Source organism: Dreissena polymorpha, chromosome 4 (assembly GCF_020536995.1).
Source record: "Dreissena polymorpha isolate Duluth1 chromosome 4, UMN_Dpol_1.0, whole genome shotgun sequence".
In the NCBI taxonomy this organism is placed as follows: Eukaryota; Metazoa; Mollusca; class Bivalvia; order Myida; family Dreissenidae; genus Dreissena; species Dreissena polymorpha.
The window spans coordinates 15,647,005-15,671,067 of NC_068358.1; the positions used below are offsets into that span (position 1 = coordinate 15,647,005).

Sequence of the window (24,063 nt, forward strand, 5' to 3'; positions counted from 1 at the left end):
CTTTATTCCAGTGAAATAAAGTAACAAAGTACCCTGAACTGTAAACTTCTGAGTATACATAATGAGTTTTGTTCTGAGAAAACTGAGCTTAATGCAAGTGCATCAATAGAGAATAATAGGTTTCTGCCTGATCTTTTTGTAATATATCAGGCAAGGCTTATAACGGGGAGGCTTGTTTTTCTGTTGATCATACCTCAACGTCTTTGATTTTAAAGAATAATGAAAAAAATTGCTGAAAAGCTGCAGTTTTAGCGGGAAATAATATGAATTTTGTCGTTTGACTTGTTTATAATGACGTCATGAGCGCGAGCGGTTAATATTTGTAAATAATGTTTTTTGCTGTTTGTGTTGCATTTTGTGTTTATAATATATTACATCTTGGTATCATATTGTTTGTTTCGTTGAATCTGATTTGATTTTACTAAAAACGATTACTTTAAAATTGATTCCGAGTAATACGACCATCCTCCACACATGACTAATATAAGAACTTCCTGTTGACCATGATATAAAAAAATATATCAGGCAACGTTGTATCAGGCAGATATCAATACGGTGGTATGATAAAGTGTTGCACAGGCTAATCTGGGACAACACTGTCTTAATAATGCACATGCTTTGAACAGTTTTCTCAAAATTGTTAAATTTTCTTAATGTTAATCAAGATTTCATAAATCTCTGTAGAGGGTGTTACCTTGATATCAAAAGAATCCTTATTCTTTTTTAGAAGTTCCTCGACACTCTCTCGGATATCTGACGAGATGTTTCGGGCATCAAACGTTTGAATCTCCTCCTTGACACCACGCTTTGCCAGGAAACTGAACATAAAATCATGTCTTTAAGGGAGGGTACAACTAAGGAAGTTTGAAACTTAACATTTAAACTCACAAATTTGGTTTTGTCCAACATAAACTAATGTCTTGTATTTTCAAACCCTCTAGGAAAGACTATTTTTTCTAGGAGTTGATATTCATATATTGATAATTATTGCAATATTTATACAGATTTGGTTTTAGTTGATTTTATATTGGAAACATCCAAGTTATATATATGACCAAATTCATGGTAGTTAGGTAGGTGTGGAGTGTTTATTATAATATGTTTTATTCAATAAGAATTCAAATTAAAGAATCTTTAAACAGTTCAGAAATAGCCTTAAAAATTGATTTGCACTGAATGCTGGGCAAACAATACACTTCTAGGGCATTTTTTTAGGTAATCTGAAACTTACCAATAGGCTGATCCAGGAATTTACATGGAACGTTTGTAATTTCTACCCAGCAATTGTCAAAAGGATGAGTTTCCATTCATCAAAATCACAAATACTTCAAATGTAGATTTAAAAGATGCATGTACACTTATGTATTAAAATAGGTAAAAACTTTAAACATGCGATGTCCAAGCTTGATGAATGGACAACATTCCAGACTTTATCATACAAAATCGACATGTGTGGAAGAGTTAATAATCCTTGAATAACATTTGAGTTTTTCTCTGTAAAAAGTTTTTTATGCATGTGCATAAAGTATCATCCCAGATTAGCCTGTGCAGTCTGCACAGGCTTATCAGGGACAACACTTTCAATTTCAATGATATTTTTCGTTTAATGAAGGTCTCTTTTACGCAAATTCCAGTTAAGGCGGAAAGTGTCGTCCCTGATTAGCCTGTGCGGACAGCACCGGCTGATATGGAACGACACTTTATGCACATAGATTAAACCCCCATTTTCACATAGTGAGGCTCATTTCCTAACAAACTGTCAATATCAGCAACCAGTCCCTATGCTAACCTCTTCATGCTGACCCAGGACGTATCAAAGATGCCCATGAGTCTCAACACTCCCTCCAGAATGTCTCGAATTACGGGCGGCGGGGCGCGAAGGGACCGAATCTCAGACAATGACTCAGTCTTGATGTTCCCGACTGCTGCACGAGCTGATTGCACAAGTGGTTCCACTTCAGCGAGTTCCTTGTCTATGGCGCGTTTCCTCTTGTCGAGGACTTTGTTCTCTTCTGCCGCCTGCTGCTTCAGAACCTCCATCTCGTTCTTCTGCTCATGGGCATTCTGGGAAGGAGGAAATAGTGGCCATGTTGGATTTTGAATATATATCTTTCTACTTATGAGATAAGAACACAAGTACTTTTATCTGTAATAGTTCTATCATTCCTCTGCTCATGGGCATTTTGGGAAGGAGGAAATGGTGGCCATGTTGGATTTTGAATATATATCTTTCTGCTTATGAGATAAGAACACACACGTACTGGTATTTGTAATGTCATGTATTTATGTAACAATGCAAGATGTCAGGCTGGAGAAGTTTAAATGTGTCTTAAATGTGTCCGCTTTTATGGTATTTTTCGTTTAAAGGAAGTCCCTTTTTACAGAAAATCTAGTTTAAGAGGAAAGTGTTGTCCCTGATTAGCCTGTGCAGACTGCACAGGCTAATCTGGGACGACACTTTACACACATGCATTAAGCCCAGTTTGCTCAGAACAAGACACAAATGATTGTTATAAAAAACTTCAAGTATACTGGCGCTGCCGAGGACAAGGCACAATCTTAATAAACCCAATTCAGGTTTAAATACAATAAATACAAACATTAACTCAGGGTGATTTTGGCAAAACCTCAGGAGTGGAAAATACTCTACTGTCCTTATAAGGTTCACCAAAAATCTTCACTTTATAATAGAGAAAGTAAAGTTTATTACTATTTTCAAAACTATCTTGTTACTGAAAGAATTCATCTGAAAAAAAGAGCAATCATACCCTTGAAACAATGCACGAGAAATAAACACATACGACATAGAATCAATCATATTCACTGTCATGTTCAAATTGGGAAATTCCAGTAACACTCAATAACACCCTCACAAATGTTGACCCTTCATCTTCACCCCCACCCATCTAAACCATTGAGCCTTGCTCTGCAAAAAACTGGTCTTATTGCATGTGCATAAAGTGTCGTCAGGGACAAAACTTTATGCACATGCATTAAGCCCAGGTAAGAATTGGAATTTCGCAATTCCCCATTCCTGTTCTTAAGATCTCCCCCAAAGACACCAAGTACTGGTTCTAGGCCCAAGAAACAGACTCGAGAGCATTTATATAAGCCTTAGGCTATCAATGCAATCTAGCTAAAATAAATAGGTTTAAACTAAAGCCCAGGTATTCCATAAAGCAGCTGCAATATACTGAAATATACCTGCATACTCTCGGTGATCTTTGAGAGTGCCTGGTCGGCCTCACTCTGTTTCTCTGCCAGCAGTGTACTCTGCTCTCCAGCCTTACGTTTCAGTTCATCCACTAACGTCTTAGCCTCGTTCAATTTGGCCACGCCGGCCTGGATAGAAATCAAACAGTGATATCATGCACAGGCTAATCAGGCACAATACTTTTCACCTAGACTGGTTGTTTTTTAGAAGAGACTTAATTTAAAAACCAAACAAGAGCTGTGTTTGTGAATCACAATGCCTTCTACTGCGCTTTGAAGCCGCACAGCAGCTATTTTAGAGAAAACAAGGTTATGTTTTGAATGTAAAGGTCACTGTGTCATTGACCTTTGACCTAATGACCTCAAGCCATGTTTGATTGTTAATCTCAATGATATGCATGCACATGTGAAGTTTAAAGAACATAGACCCAAGAGTTTTCATTTTATGAGCAAGGCTAAAGTTTTGGGACAGAATGACAGACATGCCAAAAACAATATACTCCCTGATCATTTGATCTGGGGGCATACAAATGCATAAAAAGCAAAAAAGTGTTGTCCTTGATTAGCCTGCATGGGCTGCACAGGCTAATCTGGGCTGTGACATTACACACATGCGTTAAGCCCTGTTTTTCCAGAGCACCGCTCATTTGTATCTTAAGAGGGTTTTGTATACATGACAGGATAAAACTATTTCTGTAAATGTTAAATTATCACTGAAATGGGAAATAACTAGAGCTTTGTCAGAGATGTGACGCATAACCCTACATGCTGTATTGACACAGAATATTTTGCATCCTGTCTTCACAAAACAAGAGAAGCTAATTTATGGCGATTTTTAAGAATAATTATGCCATTATCATTTATGGCCATTTTGACCTTTAAACTCTTGAATTCTTTCGCATGACATGCCGTCCAATGACTGTGAACAAAATTAATGTACAGAGTCATTTTTAAATCTCACAATGAATGACATAGCTATGGCCCAGAGAAGATCATTTATGGCCATTTTTGACCCTTGAACTCAAAGTGTGACCTTGACTTTGGAGATATCAACGTAATTCTTTCACATGACACATCGTCCAATGATTGTGAACAAATGTACCGAGTAATTTTAAAATCTCACAATGAATGACATAGTTATGGCCCGGACAAGATCATTTATGGCCATTTTTGACCTTTGAACTCAAAGTGTGACCTTGACCTTGGAGATATCGACATACATCTTTTGCATTACACACTGTCCAATGATGGTGAACAAATGTACCATGTCATTTTAAAATCTAATGATAAATGACATAGTTATGGTATGAACAAACTTTGGGTTTAAACCGCACTAAGTGACTCCGTGACCTAGTTTTTGACCCGGCATGACCCATATTCAAACTTAACCTAGACATCATCTAGATACAACTTCTGACCAAGTTTGGTGAAGATCGGATGAAATTTTCGGGACAGACAGACCGACTGACCGACAGACTGACCGACAGAACAACCGACAAAGTGACTCCTATATAGCCCCCACTACCAATGGTAATAGGGGTTTATTAACATTTTGCATGAACCCTGGTGTGAATGAAAAAACGTTCATTATCTACCTTGATTGAATTGATAATGGTGATATCATGCAGAATTTATGCTTTTGAGTTGTTGTTTCATCATCCCAATATACTAATTCAATCACAGAGAAAGATATGATTGTTTATTTTCTGTCTTGTGTTTCTATAACTCACCGCTTATCACGTGCACCCCATAAATACAAAAAAAATATAAGAAGAACTAGAGCTGCCTCCATAAGATGATATATGCCCCTGATAAACGCTTTGATAGAAATTATGAGTATTTTTCGAAACCTAAACGCATTTTTTGAAACCTAAACGCGGACCCAAAGTTTAAGGTCAAGGTCAAAGGGGTTAGATTTTGTGTGCATATGGAAATGTCTTGTCCATATACACATGGATACCAAATATGAATGTTACATATGAAGGGACATAGAAGTTATGATCAATTTTAGAAACCTAAACGCACAGTGTGACAGACAGACAGACGGACGGACAGTGTGATCACTATATGCCCTCCTTCGAGGGAATAAAAATACATGAAACACAAAAACCCAATAAACTGGTTCATCTATAACAAAACGTACTGATTAAACAATGACATTTACAACCTGGCTATGCAATACTTGCCTGTAAATGATGCTGCCTCTTCTCAATGCGCCGTTTCTTGTTGCTGTACACCTGCTGGTACGTGTTCAGGAAGGCGATGTAGCGCCGTGGGGTGGCGCCCATGTTGGCTGCAGCCACAGACTCGTGCACCTGCAGGAACCCCTTCAGTAGCTCCTCTCCGCCGGACAACTTCCTCTTGTGGCTCTTCTTCTCCCCTATGCTGGCCCCTTCTATCTTGGGAGGCCGAGTAAGAAGCATGTAGGGAATCTGAAATATAGAGATTTGAAGGCTTGTGTTGAATAAAGTAAGTTTGTTGAGAGAAGCTTAGAAAGCCAGAACCATATGCCTTGATGATATTCATGAGAGAATGGGTCTTGCTTCCAATGTAGCTCCAGCAGTTTTTCAGTCTAGTCAGCAGCCACCCTATTTGCTATAAAGTCACAAAAGGTTTAAAGGTCTCATTAGCCGACAGGGTAGCTCCTGACCAGACTGTTCCAATGTACACAAATATAAGACCCATTTTTTCATGGCGCGGCCAGAGTGATAATTGTATTATACCATGGGATGTTTCCATATATTCAGCAGGCAAGAAATACACCAAAATCTTTATGCTAGACGATTTTATTCTGACAATTGTGGTCTGATGACAGGTTGAACTATCCTTCGTGTATATGCTATATTAACCCCTGCAATACTAACTCTCAACCCCTACCAACATTGTTATCATTGACTTACTTTCAACTTTCATACTCCTGGTCCCTGGCCACATACCTTGACCATGCTGTCCCTACTCCATTCCTCCATCCACTGTACAGCACACCACATACCTTGACCATGCTGTCCCTACTCCATTCCTCCATCCACTGTTAAGCACACCACAAACCTTGACCATGCTGTCCCTACTCCATTCCTCCATCCACTGTACAGCACACCACATACCTTGACCATGCTGTCCATACTCCACTCCTCCATCCCCTGTACAGCACACCACATACCTTGACCATGCTGTCCCTACTCCATTCCTCCATCCACTGTACAGCACACCACATACCTTGACCATGCTGTCCCTACTATTCCTCCATCCACTGTACAGCACACCACATACCTTGACCATGCTGTCCCTACTCCACTCCTCCATCCACTGTATAGCACACCACAAACCTTGACCATGCTGTCCCTACTCCATTTCTCCATCCACTGTACAGCACAACACATACCTTGACCAAGCTGTCCCTACTTCACTAGGCCCTGGCCACATACCGTGACCATGCTGTCCCTACTCCACTCCTCCATCCACTGTACAGCACACCACATACCTTGACCATGCTGTCCCTACTCCATTTCTCCATCCACTGTACAGAACACCACATACCTTGACCATGCTGTCCCTACTTCACTAGGCCCTGGCCACATACCTTGACCATGCTGTCCCTACTCCACTCCTCCATCCACTGTACAGCACACTCCTTGTACAGGGCCGGGTTGCTCTCACAGTTCAATATGAACTTGCTGTTCGTACAGTCCATGATCAGGCAGATGTGAAGGTTAATCTTGATCCCTAGATATGGCAAAATGCATTAGAATACTCCTAAGTGGAAATCTGCAAGTGAAATCCTACAAGCAATAAGACATATTTTTCCAGAAATAAAAACTTGCATTTTGAGTTGAACACAGGGAAATCCTTTACACAATAATTTTCAGCTCAACAGTTATTATCTAGATACTAACTATTGATTTGCATATCACATAGTTTACAGTAATCACAGCGTAATGAAATTTAATAATTAATAAAGTATGTGATAAATTTATTAAAACCAATCTATATTCAGCCACCGATCCTAAAGAGAATAATAGTAGTAACACATCTTAAAGAGAACAAGAGATGTGTTTGTCAGAAACAAAATGCCCCCTATTGCGCAGCTTTGAAGCCAAATATTTGACCTTTGACCTTGAAGGATGACCTTGACCCTTCACCCCTCAAAATGTGCAGCTCCATGAGATACACATGCATGCCAAATATCAAGTTGCTATCTTCAATAATGCAAAAGTTATTGCAAAACTTTAACCAAGGTTAACGTTTTGGGACACACACAATGAATGAATGACAGACAGACAGGCCAAAAACAATATACCCCCAATCTTTTGATCCGGGGGCATAAAAATGTCATCAACATAAGAAACATACTCTGAGCAAAGAAGTTGATGAGTGTTCCCCTGAACCCTGCCTCTGAGGCCATGTCCCTCAATGGGGTGAGTAGGGGCTCGAGCTCCTCTGGTGAGTAGAGGCCGGGCACCTCGCCCGCAGACAGGAGGGAGTTGATGAGCTCCAGGAACGTGGGGTCCACAAACTGGTAGTCTTCCAGCAGTAACACCACCTGTGAGCCATCTATACCGGCCTGCTGCATCACCTGAACGTGGGCAGGAAAACAAAGACATGTAACACCACCTGGGAGCCATATATATCCACCTGCTGCATCACCTGAAGTGTGTGTGTGGGGGGGGGGGGGGAGTGCGGGAACAGAAATACATGCCTGGGCAGAAAAACAAAGACATGTCTAGCAGTAACACCACCTGGGAGTCATCTATACCGGCCTGCTGCATCACCTGAACATGGGGCGGGGGGCAGAAATACATGTCTAGTGAAAAACAAAGACAGGTATAGCCAATCATTCTTGTCATTAATATGAGTCTTGTTCTGTAAAAACTGGGCTTTAGGCATAAACATTTAGTGTTGTCCGAGATAAGCCTGCGCAGTCCTAATTAGGGACGAAACTTTCTGCTTAGACTGGATATTCGAAGAAAAGACTTCCTTTAAACAAAAAGTACAATAAACACAGAAAGTGTTCTAACTTTTCGCATATGCATTTTCGGATATGCATATGCTCAAATACAGGTATAGCCAATCATTCTCATAATTAACGTCTTCTTATAAAGGATTGTGATTTTATTTAAAATTCTTATCAATGTTCATAAATGCCTTCTTATCATGCCTGCCCTGAACAGGTGTTCCCATAATTTGTTTGTTTTTGATCCCTGGGATATGTACAGTTTTTACCCCAGGGGTATGATTTCAACAAACTCAGTAGAGGACCACAAGACGCTGTTACTGTAAATATTTAAAAGCCCTGGTACTTGTGGTTTCAGAGAAGAAGATTGTTTTCACTCTGAAATGTATTTTTAGCTCTGGTGACCTACATATGCAATGGATCAGATCAATTTGAATATATTACAAAGAGGGTCATCCAAGGATTATTCCTATCAAGTTTCATTAAAACCTGCCCAGCTATTCGGTAGAAGAAGTTGCAATAAGAAAAAAGTTAACGGGCAGACTAAATGACGGACTGATTGACAACACATTATCCTAAAAACTCCCTATGAGCACAATGTGCTAAGGTGAGCTGAAAAAGAAAGATATAAATCATTGTAACATGAGAACATAATATGGAGAGCAATTTACGTACAAATCATGTTTGGATACCGCCCCCCCCCCATGCCTAAATGAATGTCCCCAACTTACACCTGCCCTCAACCGGTGTTCCCATAATCTGTTTGTGTCGTAAATTGGCGTTTACTTATCCATGTTAAATGCCAATAATGTATCCTACTGTTTTCAGATCATTCTTGAAGTTCTTGATGGTATATCCGCGTGAAATCTTGGGTGTGAACAGGTTCATCTGGTGCATATGGGCGACCAGGCAGATTGCAGTCCTGCGCCCGACCCCACTGCGCCCGGCCATAAGTAGGGAGCCCCCAGGCTTCGTGAGCACCCTGTCAACACGGGAGATGTTATCCAGCACCTCATGGAATATCAGGATGTCAAGGTCACGATTGTCACGCTCTGTAATTGTACAATCACAATATAATCGATCAAATTGTCCACTTTGCATTGTTACATTTAATGCTCATACTGTTACTACAACACTCGTTTTGTGCTTGACCATGTAGTTTCTGTCTGTTTTGGTAAATTTGATTGAGATCGTTTTGTAATTAATTGAGCCGCGTTCTGAGAAAACTGGGCTGAATGCATGTGCGTAAAGTGTCATTCCAGATTAGCCTGTGCAGTCTGCACAGGCTATCAGGGACGACACTTTCTGCTCTTATGGTATTTAAAGTTTAAAAGGAAGTCCCTCCTTACCGAAAATAAAGTTTAGGCGGAAAGTGTCTTTTATTGGTGTAAATGAAAATAATTGACCAAGAGATACTTGGTTTGATCACTTGTGTTGTTTTTTTATTGGTAAATAAAAGTTCATAGTGCAAATTCCAGAATATTCTCTTTTATTCATAAACAAGAGCTGTCTCCATAGGATGACATATGCCCCTGAAAAACGCTTTGATAGAAATTATGAGCTATTTTCTAAACCTAAACCTAAACGCGGGCCCTAAGTTCAAGGTCAAGGTCACAGGGGTCAAAATTTGTGTGCATATGGAAAGGCCTTGTCCATATACACATGCATACCAAATATGAAGGTTACATCTGAAGCGACATAGAAGTTATGAGCATTTTTCGAAACCTAAACGTAAAGTGTGACAGACAGACTGACAGAAAGACAGACGGACGGACTGTGGGATCACTATATTCCCTCCTTCAGGGGCATAAAAAAAGAATCCAGTAAAATCAACAAGGCATAGTGATAAATGTTCATTTACTGGTAAACTGCAGCAAATGTGTGATCTGTTGATGTGCATTACTCTTTGTGACCATATGAGACGCGTTCTGAGAAAACTGGGCTTAATGCATGTGCGTAAAGTGTCATCCCAGGGATGACACTTTCTGCTTTAATGGTATTTTTTGTTTAAAGGAATTCCCCTTTTACCGAAAATCTAGTTTAAGCGGAAAGTGTCGTCCTTGATTAGCCTGTGGGGACTGCACAGGCTAATATGGGATGACACTTTACGCACATGAATTATGCCCAGTTTTCTCAGAACACGACACATATCGTATTCCTAACATCAGTTTAAACTTGTCTAGTAACATCAACAGTTTCATAAACGCGTCTATGAAAGGCAATCTCTTCAAAATCCTACATACCATAAAGACGTATCCCTTTCTCAATGATGGTCTTCAGGTCTTCGTCGCTCAGTTTCCCGAGGGGTTTACCGCTGGGGGGCAGGGGGGCACCTGCAGCCGACGAGGGTGCTGTGGAGTCGTGGCGGGCACCCCAGGTCACAAAGAACTCCTCTGAATTTTATGAAGCACATTTTGAATAGGGACTGTCTTATTTGTGTATCTTTTCTGTAAGTCATTTGCTTAATAGACATATAGTTTTTCATTGTATTTTATTTATTAAGCATTTCAGATGTGGACATCAACAAAACTCTGTCTTATTTACCACAGTTTGTACATTCAGTTTTTAAAATTGGACATAAATATTTTTTACGCAACAATCATTGATCAGACATTGCAAAACAAAATGTGACAAATACAGTTTTTCTTAAACTATCTTAGTATTTTTATATTCATTTTTATAATTCTTATTTCTGGAATTAGCTTACTATCTAAGTTGTCGAAGATATTTGCTGACCAGTCACTTTGGATCACGCTCTGCAGCATGTTATCAAACTTGTTCTTGCCGTCCTGTCCCACAATTCGGTCACGGAACAAACGACGAGCTTCGTAGGCAAATATCTCAAATACCGTGTCAGCAGAATTGTCTTTGGCCCCACCTGCAAGGTCGTATCTAAGGAAACTGAGGACCCAGTTTGTGAGGTCACGAGGGGTGAACAGGTAGTGGCTGTAGTCATCAACTGTGAACTTTGCCCTTAGCTGAAATATGAATATATATCATATAAGGATTTATGTGTAAAGTATAATTATACTTAAAAGACATCAAGTCAAGTAACATTAGTTGATCAAATAGGAAAACTGCAAAAATTGTCATTTTGAATCTGTCCAGTCTGTATTATAAAATTTACACAATTTTTTTAATGACTTTCAAAATACAAAAAATGAGGGCCATGATGGCCCTGAATCGCTCACCTGACTAACCAAATACAATCCCAACTCAGTTTTATTCAAGATAAACATTCTGACCAAATTTCATAAAGATTGGATGAAAACTGTGACCTCTATTGTCTACACAAGGTTTTTCTATTATTTGACCTATTGACCTAGTTTTTGACCCCAGGTGACCCAAATACAATCCCAACCCAGATTTCATCAAGACAAACATTCTGACCAAATTTCATGAAGATTGGATATAAACTGTGACCTCTATTGTCTACACAAGGTTTTTCTATTATTTGACCTAGTGACCTAGTTTTTGACCCAAGATGACCCAAATACAATCCCAACTCAGATTTCATCAAGATAAACATTCTGACCAAATTTCATAAAGATTGGATGAAAACTGCAACCCCTTTTGTCTAAACAAGTTTTTTCTATTATTTGACCTAGTTTTTGACCTAGTGACCTAGTTTTTGACCCCAGATGACCCAAATACAATCCCAGCCCAGATTTCATCAAGATAAACATTCAAACCAAATTTCATAAACATTGGATGAAAACTGTGACCTCTACTGTCTACACAAACAAATTGTTGATGATTTTTCAATTATTTAACCTAGTGACCTAGTTTTTGACCCCAGATGACCCAAATACAATCCCAAACCAGATTTTATCAAGATTAACATTCTGACCAAATTTCGTAAAGATTGGATGAAAACTGCGACCTCTATTGTCTACACAAGGTTTTCTATTATTTTTACCTATTTTGTGACCTAGTTTTTGATCTAGTGAGCTAGTTTTTGACCCCAGATGACCCAAATAAAATCCGAACCCAGATGTCATCAAGATAAACATTCAAACCAAATTTCATAAAGATTGGATGAAAACTGTGACCTCTACTGTCTACACAAACAAATTGTTGACGGACGCACGCACACACACACAACAGACGGCGGACATCACACGGTCACATAAGCTCACCATGTCACTTTGTGACAGGTGAGCTAAAAAGCTAACTGTACTTTAAATAAACAAACGAGCACCGCCTTGCGGGTGCAGACCGCTCATCTTTTTTCTTTTTAAAGGTGAAGGGACTCTCATTTTCAATCACAAAGGAGGGAGGGGTGGAGTGAAGAGGGGTGCATTGTGTGGGGGTGTGGACATTTATTACATTATCTTCCAAAAATGCGAAAAAAAAATCGGGGGGTGGGGGGGTGGGGGGGGGGATTCTTGGGTGCAATGGTTGGACGGTATTTCAAACATAAAATAATAAAAATAAATATTTGTGTTTTTTAACTGTTTCAAAAAAAAATTGGGGGGGGGGGGTGAGGTGGGGGGGGGGTATAGTGTGAGGGTGTGGTGGTAATTTGTGAGATGATCTTAAAAAAAAAAAAAAAAAATTAGGGGGGGGGGGGATTCGGGTGGGGGAAGGGGGGGATTCTTGGGTGCGATGGTTGGACGGTATTTCAAACATAAAATAATCAAAATAAATAGTTATGTTTTTTAACCGTTTTAAAAAAAAAATTGGGGAGGGGGTGGGGTGGGGGGGTATAGTATCAATCAAATCTAATCATAAATAAAAAAGTTATGGCAATTTTAGCAAAATTTAATAATTTGACCTTGAGTCAAGGTCATTCAAAGGTCAAGATAAAATTAAACTTGCCAGGTACAGTAACCTCATGATAGCATGAAAGTATTTGAAGTTTGAAGCAATAGCCTTGATACTTAGGAAGTAAAGTGGATCGAAACACAAAATTTAACCATATATTCAAAGTTACTACGTCAAAAAAGGGCCATAATTCTGTAAAAATGACATCCAGAGTTATGCAACTTGTCCTTTTACTGTACCCTTATGATAGTTTGCGAGTGTTCCAAGTATGAAAGCAATATCTATGATACTTTAGGGGTAAAGTGGACCAAAACACAAAACTTAACCAAACTTTCAATTTTATAAGTATAAAGGGCCCATAATTCCGTCCAAATGCCAGTCAGAGATACATAACTTTGCCTGCACAGTCCCCTTACGATAGTTAATAAGTGTTGCAAGTATGAAAGCAATAGCTTTGATACTGTAGGAATAAAGTGGACCTAAACACAAAACATAACCAAATTTTCAAATTTCTAAGAATAAAAAGGGCACATAATTCTGTCAAAATGCCAGTCAGAGTTACATTACTTTGCCTGCACAGTCCCCTTATGATAGTTAGTAAGTGTTTCAAGTATGAAAGCAATAGCTTTGATACTTAAGGAATAAAATGGACCTAAACACAAAACTTAACCAAAATTTTCAATTTTTTAAGTATAAAAAGGGCACATAATTCTGTGAAAATGCACGCCAGAGTTATCTAACTTTGCCTGCCCAGTCCCCTCATGATAGTTAGTAAGTGTTCCAAGTTTGAATGCAATAGCATTGATACTTTCTGAAAAAAGTGGACCTAAACGCAAAACTTAACCAAAATTTTCAATTTTCTAAGTATAAAAAGGGCACATAATTCAGTCAAAATGCACGCCAGAGTTATCTAACTTTGCCTGCCCAGTCCCCTCATGATAGTAAGTAAGTGTACCAAGTTTGAATGCAATAGCATTTATACTTTCTGAGAAAAGTGGACCTAAACGCAAAACTTAACCGGACGCCGACGCAGACGCCGACGCCAAGGTGATGACAATAGCTCATACTTTAAAAAAAATAAATAGATGAGCTAAAAAAAACTAGAGGATTTTTTATTTCCTTTTTTCTATCTTTTTTAAAACATAAACAGTATAAGCTTCGGATTACAAATATTATACATTATTAAGAACCAGTGTGAAATCATGGTACCTTTAAATCAATATCTCAATAACTTTTTTTTAAAGTCTCCTACATAAAAACAATTTTGACCAAAGTCCTTTAAGCAAATCCTTTTTTTGGATATTTAATTCACAATTTCTTTAAAAATCCTACAGCAAAATGCAAAAATACATGTTTTCAACAATTGAGTTGCGTTCTGAGAAAGCTGGGCTTAATGCATTTGCGTAAAGTGTCGTCCCAGATTTGCCTGTGCAGTCCGCAAAGGCTAATCAGTGACAACACTGTCCGCCTAAATTGGATTTTTTCTAAGAAGAGACTTCAGTTTGACAAAAAATACCATAAAAGCCGAAAGTGTCGTCCCTGATTAGCCTGTGCGGGTTGCACAGGCAAATCTGGGACGACACTTTACGCACATGCATTATGCCCAGTTTTCTTAGAACACGACTCAATTGGTATGAGCCCTCTTTTTCACAGAGCTTTGCTAATTAACTAAAGATCCCTTACATCGTCATACAGCTGGACCATGGAGCCAGCAAGGGCGTGGATCTTGGAAGCATTGCCCCAGACAGCGTGGCGTGATAGCTGGCGCTGTAGGATGGGCTTCAGGTAGGAGCTGTAGATGGACTGCAACTGGTCTCTGTCCGGGTACCTGGTAACATGGGGGCTGGGGCTGAGAAAACTAGTGTTGAATGCGTATTTTGATGTTGTTTTTTGTGTGTGTTTTTTTTTTATTTACTCACATGAATTGAGCCTCGCTCTGGAAAAACAGGGCTTAATGACTGTGCGCTGGATTTTGGCTTCCTTTCATCCTTTCCCACACAGAAGCAAATGCAAAATGACTACGTGCAAACAGCATAAAACCAGAACAGCCTGCAAGTAACTCAAAGTCTGTTAAGGTTTTATGCTGTTTGCTGCAAATCAGTACCTATGGGTTGAAAATTAAGCCTTTGAAACTTGAATTTAGTAAGAAAGATATTTTATTAAATGTACCTTTCTAAGGGACTACAAATGCGTCAAAATACGTATCTAAGTGGTAAAGGGTTAAAAAATATCATATCGACCCTGCATAGGCTAATCCGGGACGACAATTTAGGCATATGAATTAAGCCCTATTTACCAAAAAAGTGACTCATTTATTAATCACAGACATTGCAAAGCTAAAGAGTTGCTCAGCAGCCAAGGTGTCTGACAGCCTACCTCACATTGACTGATAACCAGAGTCTGCCACTGTGAAATGAGTAGAACAGGAAAAAATGAGTTTTGTTCTGAAAAAACTGGGCATAATGCATGTGCGTAAAGTGTCGTCCCAGATAAGCCTGTGCAGTACACACAGGCTAATCAAGGACAACTTTTTTCGCTTTTAAGGAATTTTTTTTTATATCAAGTATCTTCTTAGCAAAAAACCAGTTTAAGCAGAAAGTGTTGTTCCTGATTAGTCTGTACAGACTGCACAAGAAATCTGGGACAACACTTTACGCAAATGAGTCGCGTTCTGAGAAAACTGGGCATAATGCATGTGCGTAAAGTATTGTCCCTGATTAGCCTATGCAGTCCACACAGGCTAATCAGGGACGACACTTTTCGCCTAAATTGGATTTTTGCTAAGAAGAGACTTCATTTAAACAAAAAATGACATGAAAGTAAAAAGTGTCGTCCCTTATTAGCCTGTGGGGACTGACAGGCTAATCTGGGACGACACTTTACGCACATGCATTATGCCCAGTTTTCTCAGAACGTGACTCAAATGAATCAAACCTCCTTTTCCCAGAGCGACGCTCAAAAGTTTGCCAATTTTTGCCACTGATCATCCACTCACCCAATTGAACAGATCCTCACTACGGAGGTGAAGCGTGGGGTCAGTTTATGTCGGCCGAGTGACGAGCCTGCGTTCATGCTGGCCACAATCTGTACACCCTCCAGGCCCACCCACTCCAGGTTGTTGTCATAGAAACCATTGTAGGTCACCACCTTAAAGAAGAGATGTGGGTTAAGAAATACTTTAAATTCCTCTAAAATTTAGAAATTTTAAGTGGAACGTTGTGTCTTGTTTTGAGAAAACTGGGCTTAATGCATGTGCGTAAAGTGTCATCAGGGACGACACTTTCCGCCTAAATTGGATTTTTTGCTAAGAAGAGACTTTATTTAAACAAAAAATGTCATAAAAGCGGAAAGTGTCGTCCCAGATTAGCCTGTGCAGACTGCACAGGCTAATCTGGGATGACTGTGTGAGAGGACAGTCTAAGTTGGAGATCAGTGTTGTTTTGATCACAAAATGTTAGTGAATGCCTTTAACCCTTTGCATGCTGGGAAATTTGTCGTCTGCTTAAATGTGGTCTGCTGAATTTCTTAAATTAGCATTTTCTTCATTTCTTTTCAAAGAATACTAGATAGCAAACAGTTTGGCTCCTGATGAGACACCACGTTCTGTGGCGTCTCATCTGGATCCAAACTGTTTGCAAAGGCCTTCAAAATTCGGTTCCAGCACTGAAAGAGTTAAATGATACATTTTGCACAAAACAGGGACTCTCTATGCAAAATCTTTAAAGCTAGAACAACTATATTTTCTTGTACGCTTATAATATTTAAACAATTTCTAACTCCTAAGTTCAAAGTTTCCTAAAAAAGGTTTCAAACTTTACTTACATTTAAATAAACAAACGGTAAAGAAATCTAAGTCAACAAATAGCCGTTAGCCAATAACAATATAAAAATAATAATTACAAAGCTCTTAAAATATAACACAGAAAGACATCAATTATACCTGCTGCAAAAAAGCAATGAGCTGACAAGTTCCCCACTTATCCGGTTTTGGCAGATTTATGTCCTTCAAGTAGAGCACCAGGCGTTCGCAGTCCTTGGGCCTGTAGACCCTTCCAGTGTTCGTGTTGAGCACCATGCAGGTCTGGCTCAGCTTCTGCAGCACATGTGTGGGGTTGGTCTGCGCGCTACAGTGGACCACCGCCACCTGGGTGGACCGCAGCTGCTCAAAACAGTGCTTCAGCATCATCCTGGGGAAGTAATAAAGAAGTATGAGCCCCGACATGCGAAAATGGGTCTTATTGCCAGCAAAACTCCAGACCAGCCTGCGCACTGTGATAGAAAGATAGGGGGAGAGAAATTACAAGACACATGATGCAAAAATAGGTCCAATATACATCAAGCGCAGCTCCATACCAGCCTGCGCCATTGTGCAGTCGGGTCAGGAGCTGAACTGTCTACCAATGAGACCAAGACAATTTGCGAAACTTCATAGCAGCAAGGTTAGCTCCTGAACAGACTGTGCAAATGTGGCACAGGACCTATTTTCATGCAAGAGCTGTCCAAAATAAGCAATATTACTGTTTCACCACCATGACCTTGGTGGGGGAAGCTTCTAAAAGCAGCGTAAGTGGTGTGGAAATCCCATGTCTATATTAATGGGTTAAAACTAAATGATGTAGGTTTTGGGTTTAATACTAACTCTGGCCGCATCTTTCAGATCTGGAGACACCATATACTAATTCTACCCAGGAAACAGACTAAAGTGTTTCCAATATGCACCTAAGTAGGTTTACACTTAATGCCATGCCTGACTTGTGTGAAGCAGGTTGGTTTACTTTATGACAGGGTTCCTACAATTCCAGAGGGTGACAATCATAAAAAAGTTGGGAGTCAATTTAATTTAGCATATAACAAATATGTTTATTTTTGAACTCCTCAGACTCCACCACAATGAAGGGATGTTTGTTATCAATTCCATACCCCTCAGGCCGGCTGTTTGTTGTCAGGGGACAGCAACACAACACTTACCCCTTTCCGCACCCCTCAGGCCCCACAAGAATGAAGGGCTGCTTGTTGTCAGGGGCCAGCCAGGGGGAGAAGAAGTCCATGGCCCGCTGAATGTCCGTGGTCCGGATCACTGGCAGAGTGGTGCTATTGTTGAAATGTTCTGGGGTGAGGTCCACTGAGTTCTGGAATTGTATGTATACACAATACTAAAATGCGAACATTTGAGCCTCCTTGTAGAAAAACTGGGCTTTATGCATGTGCGTAAAGTGTTGTCCTCAATTAGCCTGCTCTTTTATTGAATTTTTCTTTTAAAAGAGGTCACTTCTAAACAAAAAAATCCAGTTTAAACGGAAAGTGTCATCCCTGATTAACCTGTGCAGAATGCACAGGCTAATCTGGGAGGACACTTAACTCACATGCATTAAGCACAGTTTTCCAACAACAAGGCTCGTATGCATACCCCCTACTAAAATTGCATACATTTTATTGTACTTTTAATGCACGTATCTGATCATACCAAAATTGCAGACATTGCAAACATTTGACCATTCTGAAATTGTATACATTTAACTAAACTGAAATGTTATCCCTTTGACTATACTGAAATTGCATACAATTGACAATTGTTTGCTTTTGACCATGTTTAATTTGCATAAATTTGATCACACTGAATTTGTATGTATCAACATTACTAAAATTGCATACATCTGACTGTACTTAAATTGCATACATTTGATCATAATTCACTTTATTTGGCTATATTTAAAAATAAAACAAAATTGCCATTCTGAAAGTTCATACATTTGACTGTAATGAATAGCATATGTATTGAACATTTAATTATTATGAGTTGCATATTTTTGATCATAATCACAGCACAGCTGATATAGTTTATTTCACTGGAAATGAAGCCACAGATTTGATTTGTACTAACAAATAATTGTCCTAACAATTTTCCTGTTACCATTATTTAACTTCAAAACCCTGTTAAAAGCTTGTATTAAAAATATTCTTTTATTGAAGATTCAAAACAAGGAAATTCATTATTACAAATACATATCAGTCTGTTACAATATGTGTCTTGTTCTCATGAAACTGGGCAAAATGCATGTGCGTAAAGTGTTTACCCAGATTAGCCTGTGCAGTCTGCTAGCCTGTGCAGTCAGCACAGGCTAATCAGGGACGACACTTTCCGCCTAAATTGGATTTTTGCTAAGAAGAGACTTCATTTAAACGAAAAATGCAGACTGCACAGGCTGATCTGGGATGACACTTTACGCAAATGCATTAAGCCCAGAACAAGACTCATATACACATAACACATTCATAAAATGCCACACTGTGTTGATTTAGATATGTCTTACATAAGGACCAAACACTTTCAATAAAAATACATCATCAACAATATTTAAAAAGTTTCAAAAACTCTCAACACTAAAGACAGATATGTGTTAAAGTTACAAGTTAACTACATGGACACACTGATTTATTCTATACCTGGCCAATATGCCCTTTTAAAGAGCTTGGTTTTCCCTACAAATGAGAAGTTTTCTTAGCTCAAGTAGCAGCAATGGAATACTCATAACTAACATACAAACATGTAGCAATGTCAAGAAAAGTTTTGAAGTCAACTTACACACAATTGTGTAAAACACCACATATAAAGTACCAATGGGCGATTGAAGCTAATTTAACACAATTGTGTAAAACACCCCAAATATAATGTACCCATGTGCAAAAAAAGTTTTGATGTCAATCAAACACAATTGTGTAAAACACCTCATATAATGTACCCATGTGCGGGATTTAAGGCAACTTGAACACAACTGTGTAAAACACCAAAAATGGTTACAGAGTTGTTATATTATAATTGTAAACTAAACAACACAGAAGCAACTTTTAAATTAAAAATAAACATGTGGGTTATAAAAAAAAATCTCAGCTAACATGGGGCTTTAATCCTTTCTAAAATAGTTACAATTTCTTACTAAACTAGCACTACAATGTTTTAACAAAGGCTCAACTATACTTCATATATTAAATGTTAATATGAAAAGCTATATATTGTAGCATGGACTAAAGTTATATCAATAACTACACAACTTTTTAATTAACTGGCATAGAAACCATCATTTAGGCCTTGTTCTGAGAAAACTGGGCTTAATGCATGTGCGTAAAGTGTCATCCCAGATTAGCCTGTGCAGTCTGCACAGGCTAATCAGGGATGACACTCCGACTAAACTTGATTTTCGGTAAGAAGGGACTTCCTTGAAACTAAAAATACCAATAAAGCGGAAAGTGTCATCCCTGATTAGCCTGTGCGGACTGCGCAGGCTTATCTGGGATGACACTTTACACACATGAAATACGTCCAGTATTCTCAGAACGCTACTCATTTGTGCTGCAGGTGCAGTGTATACAAAAGAACTAACAAAGATCATGTCAACAAGAACAAGAGCTGTGTTCATGAAACACAATGCCCCCTACTGCGCCACTTTAAAGCCATACATTTGACCTTTGACTTTGAAGGATGACCTTAACCTTGACATTTCACCTTTCAAAATGTGCATGCTCCATGAGATATGCATGAATGCCAAATATTGATTTGCAATCTTCAATATTGCAAAATTTGACCTTTGACCTTGACCTGAAAGGATGACCTTGATCTTCACCTTTCAACACTCAAAATGTTCAGCTCCATGAGATACACATGCATGCCAAATATCAAGTTGCTATCTTCAATATTGAAAAAGTTATCGCAAATGTTAAAGTTTTCGGACGGACAGCTTCATATATTTGACATTTGACCCTGAAGGATGATCTTGACCTTCACTTTTTACCACTCAAAATGTTCAGCTCCATGAAATACACATGCATGGCAAATATCAAGTTGCTACCTTAAATATTGTTAAAGTTTTCAAATGGACAGACAGACGCCATAAATTTGACATTTGACCTTGAAGGATGACCTTAACCTTCATCTTTCACCACTCAAAATGTGCAGCTCCATGAGATGCACATGCATGCCATATATCAAGTTGCTATGTTGAATATTAAAAAAGTTATGACCATTAAAGTTTTCGGACGGACGGACAGACTGACATACTGACGGACAGTTCAACTGCTATATGCCACCCTACCAGGGGCATAAAAATATGAAATAACCCTACACATAATTAAATACACAAATTTGATTTTACGAGGATCATATAATCTATAGGCAACTAGATGATTAAAAATTAAACTTAAAACTGCTTTACGTATTGTGAAAAAATTGTATGCAATAACATCGTTTCAAATCTCAATTTATTAATTGCAACCATGCTTTGTTTGTTTTAAAATCATTTCAGACAAATCTGTGAATTCTGTATCATATATACGTGCCCCAAACCAGTAACTCCACCAAAACAAATACTTACTTGCATTTAATTTAATTTGATCAAATGAATATCTTGATACTTAAAGTATATTGTATTAAAGTAGTCATAAAACAATTGATTCAGATTTAGAATTTACAGTTAGTGCAGTAATATATTATGGAATACAAGTTTTAGCATTGTACAAAACACAATAAAAACCAGAAAATCTGATCCAGTATATTCCTATTTCCAAATTAATATTAAAATGTAAAATGTTTTTTTTCTTGATTGCAGGGCTTTATAATTTGAGCTGCTTTCTGGGAAAACTCGGCTTAATGCATTTGCGTAAAATATTGTCCCAGATAAGCCGGTGCAGTACGCACAAAATAATAAGTGACACTACTTTCCGCTTTTATAATTTTTCTGTTTATAGGAAGTCTCTTCTAAAAAAAAATCAAGTCTAGGTGGGAAGTGTTGTCCCTGATTTGCCTGTGCAGACTGATCAGGATAATCTAGGACAAAACTTTACACACATGCATTAAGCCCTGTTTTCCCAGAACTAGGCCCATGTATACACCATGTGATAAAATGTCATTGCCATGCATTGTCATTTAGCAACTTTGATAATAGTTGTAATGCAAATCTGCGCCAATTCCTTCCAATTGGTTAAAATAAACCTAGCAGTCAGGATTCATAGTTAAAATAAAAAAGATGACAATGCCTGGCAGGCTAGATAACTTAACTTGTACTATGAATAACATATGCAGCAGTAACTATAACCCATGCGTGTTCTGACATACCCCATTATGAAAGGCTGTAATCTGTAAAAGGAGCAAGAGTTCAAACTACTGCAATAAGCTTAATAAATACAACAATAAGAAGAGGGTCAAGATGGCCCTGGTCGCTCACCTGAGTTGGCAGAACAATAATGGCATGTTAAAATGTTATAGCTAGTTCACATTATTATGTTAAAAGTGAAATGCAGACAACACATAATGACAACTAACAAAATCAGGAAAGTCAACTAAGTCAACTGGTTATTTAACTCTTTCAGTGCTGGTACCGAAAGGCCTTTGCAAACAGTTTGGATCCAGATGAGACGCCACAGAACATGGCGTCTCATCAGGATCTAAACTATTTGCTTTTCTGATAGTTTTCATTGAAAAAAAATCGAAGAAAATGCTAATTTTAGAAATTCAGCAGACAACATTTTAGCAGACGACAAATTTCCCAGCATGCAGGGGGTTAAATATCACATTTCTCGAAGGATCATTTGAGTGAAATTCAAAAATCTGAACATAGATTGCTGGCCAGATTTTAAACAAGAGGGCATGAAAGGCCAAAAGTCGCTCACCTGAGATAACAAGATATTATTCGGACAAATCTTCTGACCAAGTTTCATGAAGATCGGAAAATAAATGTGGCTTCTAGAGTGTTAACAAGGTTTTACTATAGCCATAAAAGGAAAAATGCCCCACCCCTAGCAACCATGTTTTTCAACCAACCGGCATCATTTTCGAACTCATCCAAGATATTATCAGGATGAATCTTCTGACCAAGTTTCATGAAGATCGGACAGTAAATGTGGCCTCTAGAGTGTTAACAAGATTTTACTATAGCCATATAAGGAAAATTGCCCCGCCCCTTGGAAGCCATGTTTTTCTAGCAAACATAATTATTTTCAAACTAATCCAAGATATCATTGAGACCAATCTTCTGACCAAATTGCATGAAGACTGGACAATAAATGTGGCCTCTAGAGTGTTAACAAGGTTTTACTATAGCCATATATAGCCATATAAGGAAAAATGCCCCGCCCCCTGGTGGCCATGTTTTTAAAGCAACCAAAACCATTTTCGAACTCATCCAAGATTTGATTGGGACAAATCTTCTGACCAAGTTTCATGATGATCGGAAAATAAATGTGACCTCTAGAGTGTTAACAAGGTTTACTATAGCCATATAAGGAAAAATGCCCCGCCGCTGTGGTGGCAATGTTTTTCAACCAACCGGCATCGTTTTTTAACTCGTCCAAGATATTATTGGGATGAATCTTCTGACCAAGTTTCATGAAGATTGGACTATAAATGTGGCCTCTAGAGTGTTAACAAGATTTTACTATAGCCATTATATAGCCATATAAGGAAAAATGCCCCGCCCCTTGGCAGCCCTGTTTTTCAATCAAACATAACCATTTTCAAACTCATCCAAAATATCCATAAGACAAATTTTCTGACCAAATTTCATAAAGATTGGACAATAAATGTGGCCTCTAGAGTGTTAACAAGGTTTTACTATGGCCATATAAGGAAAAATGCCCCGCCCCTTGGCGGCCATTTTTTTCTACCAACAGGCATCATTTTCGAACTCGTCCAAGATATTATTGGGATGAATCTTCTGACCAAGTTTCATGAAGATTGGACAATACATGTGGCCTCTAGAGTGTTAACAAGATTTTACTATAGCCATATAAGGAAAAATGCCCCGCCCCTTGGCAGCCATGTTTTTCAAGCAAAGGTTACCATTTTTGAACTCATCCAAGATATCATTGGGGCAAATCTCCTGACCAAGTTTCATGAAGATCGGAAAATAAATGTGGCCTCTAGAGTGTTAACAAGGTTTCACTATAGCCATATAAGGAAAAATGCCCCGCCCCTTGGCGGCCATGTTTTTCAACCAACCAGCATCATTTTCGAACTCATCCAAGATATTATTAGGATGAATCTTCTAACCAAGTTTCATGAAGATCAGACAATAAATGTGGCCTCTAGAGTATTAACAAGATTTTACTATAGCCATATATTGCCATTTAAGGAAAAATGCCCG

General features: G+C 38.6%; 1 protein-coding gene across 1 annotated transcript in view; it reads right to left on the minus strand.

Moving 5' to 3' along the window:
• LOC127877136 (cytoplasmic dynein 2 heavy chain 1-like) overlaps nucleotides 1-24,063 on the minus strand; it is a 127,184-nt gene that overhangs the window by 44,053 nt on the left and 59,068 nt on the right. Inside the window, 13 exon segments of the mRNA XM_052422781.1 lie at nucleotides 695-818; nucleotides 1,790-2,064; nucleotides 3,205-3,342; nucleotides 5,400-5,645; nucleotides 6,794-6,936; nucleotides 7,564-7,786; nucleotides 8,984-9,216; nucleotides 10,408-10,557; nucleotides 10,872-11,142; nucleotides 14,615-14,759; nucleotides 15,927-16,078; nucleotides 16,872-17,118; nucleotides 17,900-18,060. Coding sequence (XP_052278741.1) covers nucleotides 695-818; nucleotides 1,790-2,064; nucleotides 3,205-3,342; nucleotides 5,400-5,645; nucleotides 6,794-6,936; nucleotides 7,564-7,786; nucleotides 8,984-9,216; nucleotides 10,408-10,557; nucleotides 10,872-11,142; nucleotides 14,615-14,759; nucleotides 15,927-16,078; nucleotides 16,872-17,118; nucleotides 17,900-18,060 — 2,508 coding nt within the window.